The sequence below is a fragment of the Cavia porcellus genome, unplaced genomic scaffold, assembly GCF_034190915.1.
Source record: "Cavia porcellus strain 051 isolate PalLab524CR breed Dunkin Hartley unplaced genomic scaffold, mCavPor4.1 scaffold_10, whole genome shotgun sequence".
NCBI lineage: Eukaryota > Metazoa > Chordata > Mammalia > Rodentia > Caviidae > Cavia > Cavia porcellus.
In genome coordinates this window covers 3,424,376-3,434,001 of record NW_026947493.1, presented here as the reverse complement: position 1 = coordinate 3,434,001, position 9,626 = coordinate 3,424,376, and the positions used below count along the sequence as shown (strand labels likewise).

The window sequence follows — 9,626 nt, the reverse complement described above, 5'->3', positions numbered from 1 at the left end:
GGAAGATATAGACAACTGTTTGGAAGAAAACAAGAGACAATATGATAGTAAAGATCTCTGATTGTCTTGCTTTGAAATTATTGCATTATGTTCTGTTTTGTTGTCTTCTTTAATTTTACCTTCTTTAAAATAAAAAAAAAAAAAGAAAAAACCAACCAACCAACCAAACACAACCAGCTCCATGTAAAGCTTGTTCATATTATTAAAAAATTTTTAAAAAGACTTGAGGTTTTGCAGTTACTGGATAAAGCAGTAGACAGTCATCAGATTCCTCCTGAAAACTATAAATGATAAACAGTAGCAGATGGTTTCAGAAGGGAGAGATTTCAGAGGTAATCTGCAGTGGAATAAAGCTATTTTTTAAACTAGATAATAATAATTCATACAGACAAGTAATAATTCAGATAGTATCTCTTAATTATATGCTACAAAATAGCCCAAGAGATCTTTGCCTCAGAGCTTAAAATAAAAACACTACTAGCTAATACTGTTAGGGTCTGGTGACTCAGTCCTGTGTGAATCCCTTTCTTATTAACACAAGATTATACAACACAGTGCTTTTCACACTTCACTTTTCTATCACGCCCACTTTTCAACTTAGCGTCTAACTCGAGAGGAAAGGAACAGCACCTCTCCATCGTGGAAAGGACTGAAAGTTTTCCCCATAACCCAAGGTAAGAGCTGGGGAAGAGTCACTTCTGCAGTGGGTGAGCATAGATGCCTGGCAGGATCATGGCCAGGTCAGTGTGTACAGCGCCGTGCACAGTGCCAGGGCCGCCCAGTACCCTGACCTCTCTGATTGGCCAGTACAGCAGGGCTACTACTCATGCCAGAGTACTGAACCTGGTGAATCTGCCAAACATACTTGACAAATCGCTGAATCCTAAGGCATGGAAGTTCCAAGTTGGGAAGAAACACATTAGAGACACTTGCTCTAGTATCTATTCTTCATGAACCTACTGCCAGAGTGAAGGAAATGACACCAATGAGTAGTGTCACTGTGTAAATACTACTCCTGAGCCTTAACACAACTGGCTACACCAATTCTGTTTCTCTTCATTCTCAAGTCACAAAGCACTTCAGCAGAGTTTGCTATCATCCAATGGTCTGAAATACTCCTTGCTGATGTAGTACAATCACAGACAAATCATCTTAAAAAACAAGTTTAAGAGCACAGTGGTAGTTGGTAGTGGTATTAGACGTCCTAAATACTACTTAAATTCTGAGGTAATGTGCAGTCTGTTGTAAGACTCCCAATTAGGCAGAGACATGAATATATACAGTTTGATGTTTATTAGTAAAATTGGTCTAGCAAAAGGAAAGGGTCAAAATTATACAAAGATAAAAGTTCTTTTTAGCTGTACTGGAGGATGTTAGCTTTTCAGGGGACATTAACCAGTCCTAAAATAGGACCTAGGGGTATGTGTGCATCAACTGAGTTAGGGCAGAAGGAGAAGATAAACAAAAACAAAAGCAAAAAAACAAATTCTTAAAACTAAGAAGAGATGGCCTGAGGGGAAGAGGTCCCTAGACTGCCCAAGTTCACTGGCTGAAATAGGCTTCCAGGTCCTCCATGTCCGTGTCCAGAGACGAGTTTAAAGAGGCCAGAGCAGATGATGCACCCTTGGGTTTCTGGACACTCGGTTTGGTGTGAGGCATTTCCAGCTGGCTCGATTCCTTTTTGATGTCTTTACCACCATTTAGGATCCTCTGGCTCTCAACAAAGAACTGATTAGGATGATTCAAAGAAAAGCCACAATCATCCACCTGTTCAGGGAACAAGTTTATATCACGTTAATGCACAGTAAAGGTGTGATACCTACAAAGCTACCAAACTGCCCCCGCACTCACTCAAAACTCATTTATTACCTGTGATGTGGAACTAGCTGTCCTTGTTCGTAACCGTCAGTCCACTACTTGCCCCTCAAATACTAACGGCCACCGCATTTCTACACCTAGTCCAAAGCCAGGTGTAGAACAATGTCCCTCTTCCCTAGCCAAATCCTACTCACTGCAGAGAGCTCAAGGGTGGCTCAAACTATACATCGAGCCTATCCTCTCCGCCCCCCTGCCCTCTGCTCAAAGTGACTGGTATGAGCAGTGTTCCTGGAACACACCAACACTTCTCTCTCATATCAGTTCCCAACTCACACCCATTTCATGTGTCCCTGTCCTGGCAGCACCTAAACTACCAACTCTTCTTGATCACTATCTCAAAGTGTGTTTGGTAGGGCTGGTGGTGTGGCTCAGTGGTGGAGCATTTGCCTAGCACGTACAAGGCTCTGGGTTTGATATCCAGCATCATCAAAAACAGAACAAGTACCACCTGCCTAGGAAGTGTGAGGTTATGAGTTTGATTCCCAGTACCAAAAAAATAAAAACAAAAAACAAGACAAAAACCCCAGAAGCAACAACAACAACAACAACAAACCCAGAACAAGTCTGGGAAACTATTCGGGTGTTTATGTTCTGCAGTGAGTGTTACTGACAGATAAGGAACTATATAATTCATTATTTTATCTCCAGCTCCAAGTAAAAGCTTAGAAAACTGAACATCAATAGATAATTTTAAAAAATAATTTCAAAATTGTTTTTTATCATTTTGATACAGATACTTAGTACCAATCATATTTTAGAGCATATTTAAAAGTCTGGTACAGGTAATCTCATTTTGTATAATACAAACTCTGGGTAAAAGCAATGTAATTTATGTAACTTCTTCACTCTAATCGTTGGCACTCCATCTTTTGTAGAAAATCTTTTAAAACGTTCACTGTGGTTTAATGGAAAATGTTAATAGTTTTAAGCTACTTTTCTCAAATACTATCACTAATCTTTAATTCTGAATATCATCTCATATTTCTTATTACTCTGTGCCTTTTCCACCCAGTGAGAACTTCTGGGAGCATCAATATTTCCTATTCTTGAAGACTCAGGAGGTATTATTTCCATATTTTGGTTCTAACATTTACCAGTGGCAACAAAAATATATTTCTTAATCTCAATATTAAATAATGGATACTGCGTGTCAAACATTGTGATAAGTGACATAAAAATACACACCCTATAAACATTTGAATTTGAATTCTCACAACAGCCCTATGAAGGTAGTAACAGTATTCTCTCAGTTTTTCAAAAGAGGCATCTGAGAAAGGGAAGCCTGAAGCACTTTCCCAGGATCACACACTAGCAGGGATGGACAGAGAACAAGACTTCACAGAACCCATGCTCATCCTGCATGCTCTAGGGCCTGACCTTGTGTTAAAGTCAAATCTGCTGTACTTTTTCCTTAAAACTTAAAATCTTGAATGAATCTTGCTCACTTTTATAGCGGTGAGATGTAAGAACAAGACAACAACAGGAACTTTCTCAGAAATGACTGTTTCAAGTTACTTCCTTCACATTCGACCCATGGGTTAGGCTGAGCTGCTCCTGTGTAACATCCACCTGACTCAAAGACATGCGTGTTGGCTTCTGCACTTGGAGGTGATAACAAAATACCATTTTGCTTCAGTGAGTTACTCTGTTTTCCTTTTAGGTGGTTGATATTTTCTTCTATCTATCTTGCATTTATTAATCTTTTTACATTTCTTTTATTTTGAAGGGACTGGCACAGAGTAGGTATCTAAAAAATATCTAGTAAATTGAGCCCTGGATTAGCCCGTGTCCACCAGTCACGTATTTCACATGTGAACTGAACATCTACTATGGATAAGACCCAGCATATGTGAATACACTTGACTAACTCTAAGGAAACTCTTAGTCTAAGTCATATACTTAAAAATGGAGAAGGCATGGGAATCACAGATAAAAGTCTGTTATACTCTATAGCAAAGAAAAGCTGGCTGGGGAAAGCAAGGAGACTTCTAAGGACATGCTGCCGCAGTATGAAGAAAGATACAGAGGACAAAATTCAGGGAAAGAAGGGACCATGACCACACAAGCAAAGTGAAAGGAATGTACTGAAGACGTCCACATGGCCTGGTGTAAAAGCAAACAAGAAACGCGGAGGGAAGACTGGCAGGAGTCAGGCCTGAGACAGCCTAGAAAGCAGGGTAAGTAAGTAGTATGAGTGATTCTCTGGGCACAGGGACACTCCTCAGGAAGTGAAGTGGGATGGGTGCAGTCGTGCATAATCTTACGGTGGAGTAAGATGGACTGGCAGGGGGAAAGAATTACAGTTCACAATGATCCCACCTGATGGGCGGAGCACTAGGCAGAAATAAGGTATTCATGGTTATAGGTAGACACCCCAGGATTCTCTGATTCTCTTTAGTGAGATGTTAAGAAATCTGGGCCAAAAATTTTACAGTGACTTTAACATACAGCATACAGGCTTATTTTAAGAATTATTGCCCAAGGGCCGGAGATATAGCTCAGTGACACAGTACCCGCCTGGCAAGTGCGAGGTCTTGAGTTTGATTCCTGGTACCAAAACAAACAAAAAGAATTATTGCCCAGATCACAAAGAAAAACTTTTCTTTGTTTTCCTTTCTTAAAATTTCAAAATAGTTTCTGAATGTTTTACAATGTAGCTATAATTTTTATTAGTGAGTCATTTTTAAATTTCTTTATATTTATTTCACGTAATCCATTAAAATCAAATATAATGCTATATTTGCAGTTTCATGAAAAGTTGATTGCATAGCATATGTTAATCAGAAGGATTTACACCTTGTAAATAGAGAAATTAAGAGATCAGAAGGACCCTGGAGATGCTTTATATGGAACCTTCTCTATTAATACATTAGGAAACCCCAGAGACCAAGCACTGTGCACTCAAGAAGGCAGTGTACAAAGCTGTGAGGTGAAGCTGAAGGTGCAGTGAAGAACCCCGAGGTTTGGAGAAGTCAGGAACATGGATCATCTGAGGAAACCTGCAAGGAGGGAGCAGAGCAGGCCCAAGAGAGAAGCTGTGGGAGCTATGAGCTCAGCAGTGCCACAGGAGCAGTCACACAAGCCGTGTGGAGTCACATCTGCCTAGAGCAATAATAATACATGGAAGTTTTTTCTTGAATCTAGCCTCAAATTGTTTAATTTTTAAAAACATCTATCATAAAAGATTACTCTTCCAATTAAAATGATTTATTAGACTTCAGTGTGGACAAAACGAAATACATTACTTTTATAAGACTTAGTTTCTTAATCTAAGGTGATAATAGTTCCATGCCACACAGCTGCTATGGAAAAACCAAAAGAATATAAAAGTTTGAAAGTTACTGGTTTCATGCAATGTAAATGAAATTTTCAGAAACTGTCAGGAAAGCTAAGACATTTAAAAATGTTGAATTCTCAGAAGGATAAGAAGAAAGATCTTGTTTTATACATGCCACTGTTCCCATCTCACTTTGAGGAAACTGAAACTAAAACCTGTTGCTACTATATTATAGATATTAAAGTAAGATGAAACGGAATTTTAGTAACAAAACTATATTCAACAGGCCTTTAACAGCAAAAGACAAGCAAGCGAAGACATGTAAACATCCTATCTTTAAAATAATTTTGAGGAGTGTACTTACTTTCTTTTTTCAAAATTTTATTTAAAAGGAAAAAGAGAAAAAAAAAAAAACAAAGCAGTGTAAGGGTACAACTAATACAGAACTACAAAACAAAAACAAAAACAAAAACAAAAACAAAAACAGTAAGAAATCACCAGTTAATAGATTACACATTTTCGTCTTAGAAATAGTTGGTCAAGTCACAGTATCAAACCATACAAAGTGAACATTCCAACAGAGAGACTGCAAACAGTTGTGTTCAATGATCCAACCAAAAACATTAATATGGTCAGCAATTTAACGCCCCTAAACACACTTGCAGTTGTATCCTTTAGAGCACTTTTTTTCCCTCTCTTTTTTACAACAAAATTTACACATTTTGGGTTTTATTACTCCTTCGTTCTCAGTACTTTTTTTTTTTGAAGAGAATAAAGTCAAATATGGCAAAATGAAGCTGTCACTCAAAACCAAGGACAGACATAGTACATGATGTAAGAACAGAGTACAAGGTTATCAACAATGGTTACCATAATGTCTGTTTCCTTGAAAAGAATTGTCTATCTCATTAGGTATTATAAAGTTGAACAAAACAATAGAGAACAAGACCAATAAAACTTAAACATTGTAAACATTACAGGATTTCCAAAGGAGACAATAGTCAAACCAGAATGGGCATCTTAGTGAATCTTATTGCCTTCAAAGTAGTTGCCTGTACCCCCAAACTTGATACTATCATACAGAATAGAACAGAGTCTAATCAGTCAAAACAAGATAGTGGGAGTACTACAGGACTTCAAAACAAGTTAATAGGAAATCAAAAAAAGTTACTATAATATATCCTGCTAGTTATTTTAATTTTTCCACTTAATTAAAAAAAACATTAAAAATAACTAATTTTTTTTAGTGAATAAGGGAGAGATTGAGATAAAAGAGGACATAACAACATAACAATACAGGTCAAACCATGACTGGTTCAGGAACCTAGTGCTTCACCACCAAATAACCTGACTTAATAGTACTTACCATAGTGTCTGTCTTTTTCCTTGAAATATTTGAATATAACTTAATGTACTATAACTTCAAATATTTCCATATCAAGAAGCCGAGAATAAAGCCTTTCCAATTAATAAGTAAAAACTTTATAAGGCTTCAAGGTCACATGATAGGGAATCATGATTAGCACATACTTTTATATATTTGAATCATTGCTTACATTAAGGAAACTATTTGGTATTCACACATGTGAGATTGATTTATTTCACTTATGAGTATGTTCTCAAACTGTGCCCATTTATTGATAATATCTCAATATGATCTTTCTTTATAGCTGAGTAGTACTCCATTCTATAGAAATACCACAACTTTTTTAGCCATTCCTCAGTTGATGGAAACTTGGGTTGTTTCCAAGATCTGGCGATTACAAATTGCGCTGCTATAAACATAGGTGCATACATATAAACTATGGTATGATGCTTTCAGTTCTTCTGGGAATATGCCTAGAAGTGGAATAGCTGGAAATAATTGGACGTCCATCCCAGCTTTTTGAGAAATCTCCAGACTGACCTCCATAAAGGTTGTACCAGTCTACACTCCCATCAACAAAGCAGGAGAGTTCCTTTTTCCCCACAGCCTCTCCAGCATTTGTTGTTGTTGGTTTTCTTGATCCTGGCCATTCTTTCAGGAGTGAGATGGTATCTCAGTGTGGTTTTAATTTGCATTTCTCTAATGACCAATGATGATGAACATTTTTTCATGTATTTACTTGCCATTTGCATTTCTTCATCTGAGAAGTACATATTCATCTCAGATGCACATTTTTGGATTAGATCTTTGAATTTTGGGGGTCTGAGTTTTTTAAATTCTTTATATGTTTTAGACAAGAGTCCCTTGTCTGAGAGAGAGTTCACTAAAATCTTTTCCCAGTTTGTGGGTTTTCTTTTCACTATGCTGGAGATTTCTTTTAACATGCACAAACATTTTAATAAGAAGTGGTCCCAGTTATTGATTCTGGGAAGTATTTCCCGTGCGGTTTAAGTCCTGTTCATGAATTCTCTACCTACCTCTATGTCTTCAAGGTTTCTACCCAATTTGTCTTCCAATCGATGTAGTGTTTTAATATTCAGATCTTTGACCCATTTAAATTTTAATTTAGTACATGGTGATAGACATGGGTCTAGCTTTAGTTTTCGGCAAATGGAGAGCCAGTTTTTCCAGCACCATTTAATAAAGAGACTGTCGTTCTTCCAGTGAAACTACTTGGATCCTTTATCAAAGAGAAGGTGGTTGAGTGTGTTTGTAGTTGTGGTTGTATCTTCTAATCTATTCCATTGATGTTCATCTCTGTTTTGATTCCAATACCATGTTGATTTTACTACTGTTGCTTTGTAGTATAACTTCAAGTCAGGGATTGTGATGCCTCCTGCCTTGCCTTTGCTGCTTAGAATTGCCTTTGCTATTCGAGGTCTCTTCTGGTTCCAGACGAATTTTAGGAGTGATTTCTCTAGATCTATAAGGTATGTTGATGGTATTTTTATTGGGATTGCATTGAATCTGTGTAACAGTTTTGGGAGAATGGCCATTTTCACAATGTTTGTTCTTCCTATCCATGAGTAAGGGATGTCTGTCCATTTTCTGAGATCATCTTCAATTTCGTTTTTCAGTGTATTATAATTTTCCCTGTATAGATCTTTCACTTCTTTCGTAAGAGTAATTCCTAAATATTTCATTTTTTTTGCTTGCTAGTGTGAAGAGTGTGGTTTCTCTTATTTCCCTCTCTGCGGTTTTGTTGTTTGTGTATAGGAATGCTATTGATTTCTGAGTATTGATTTTGTATCCAGCCACATTACTGAATTTATCTGTTATATCTAAGAGCCTTTCAATGGAGTTTAGAGGGTCTTCTATGTAGACTATCATGTCATCTGCAAATAATGATAATTTAACTTCTTCTTTTCCTATCTTTACCCCTTTTATTTCTCTCTCTTGCCTCATTGCTCTGGCTAGTACTTTGAGTACTACATTAAATAGGAGTGGTGATAAAGGACATCCTTGTCTTGTGTGTGATTTTAAAGTAAAGGCTTTCAATTTTTGGCCATTTAGTATGATGCTGGCTGTTGGTTTGTCATAAATGGCCTTTATTATATTGAGGTAAAGACCATCTATTCCAATTTTCTGTAAAGTTCTTATCATGAATGAATGTTGGACCTTATTGAAGGCTTTTTCTGCATCTGTAGAAATGATCATGTGATTCTTACTTTTGCCTTTTTGATATGGTGGATTACATTTATTGATTTATGTATGTTGAACCATCCTTGCATTCCTGGGATGAATCCTTCTAGGTCAGGCTATATCATCTTCTTGATGATTTGCTGCATCCTATTTACCAATATTTTATTGAGTATTTTTGCATTTGTGTTCATTAGGGAGATCGGTCGATAGTTCTTTTTCAGTTGGGTCTTTCTCAGGTTTTGGTACTAGAGCAATATTTGCTTTCAGGAATGACTTAGGAAGGATTGCTTCCCTTTCAATTTCATTGAATAGTTTGAGGAGTGTCGGCATTGGGTCTTCTTGGTATTTCTTGTAGAATTGTGCAGTGAATCCATCTGGGCCTAGGTTCTTCTTTGTAGGTAAGGACTTAATTACATTTTCAATTTCATTAACAGAAATTGGGTTATTCAGCAGTTTTACATCCTCTTGATCTAGCTTTGGTACTTCATATGTTTCTGAGAATCTGTCTATTTCTTCTGTGTTATCAAACCTTTGAGAGTAGAGGTTTTCAAAACAGGTGTTGATGATCTTCTGTATTTCTGTAGGATCTGTAGTGATTTCACCTTTTTCATTTCTTATTGCACGAATTTGAGCTTTTTTGTTTCCTTTTTTTTAAAATAAGGTTGGCTAGGGGCTTATCAATTTTATTTACTCTTTCAAAGGACTCTTTGATTCATTGATTCTTTGGATTGTTTTCTTAGTCTCTATTGCATTGATTTCTGCTCTGATTTTTGTAATTTCCTCTCTTCCTTTGGCTTTGGGCTTGACTTGCTCTTTCTCTAGCTGTTTGAGGTATAGCATCAAGTTATTTATTTGTATTCGTTCTGTTTTCCTGATGTGGGAACTCAGTGCAATAAATTGTCC

The 9,626-nt window shown here is 37.0% G+C and overlaps 1 protein-coding gene across 1 annotated transcript in view; it reads right to left on the bottom strand.

Moving 5' to 3' along the window:
* Positions 1 to 1,278: 1,278 nt before the first annotated feature.
* Prim2 (DNA primase subunit 2) overlaps positions 1,279 to 9,626 on the bottom strand; it is a 280,470-nt gene continuing 272,122 nt past the window's right edge. Inside the window, exon 14 of the mRNA XM_063256921.1 lies at positions 1,279 to 1,767. Within this exon, the coding sequence (XP_063112991.1) occupies positions 1,543 to 1,767 (225 nt within the window). The 3' untranslated portion in view covers positions 1,279 to 1,542. The remainder of the gene's footprint in view (positions 1,768 to 9,626) is intronic.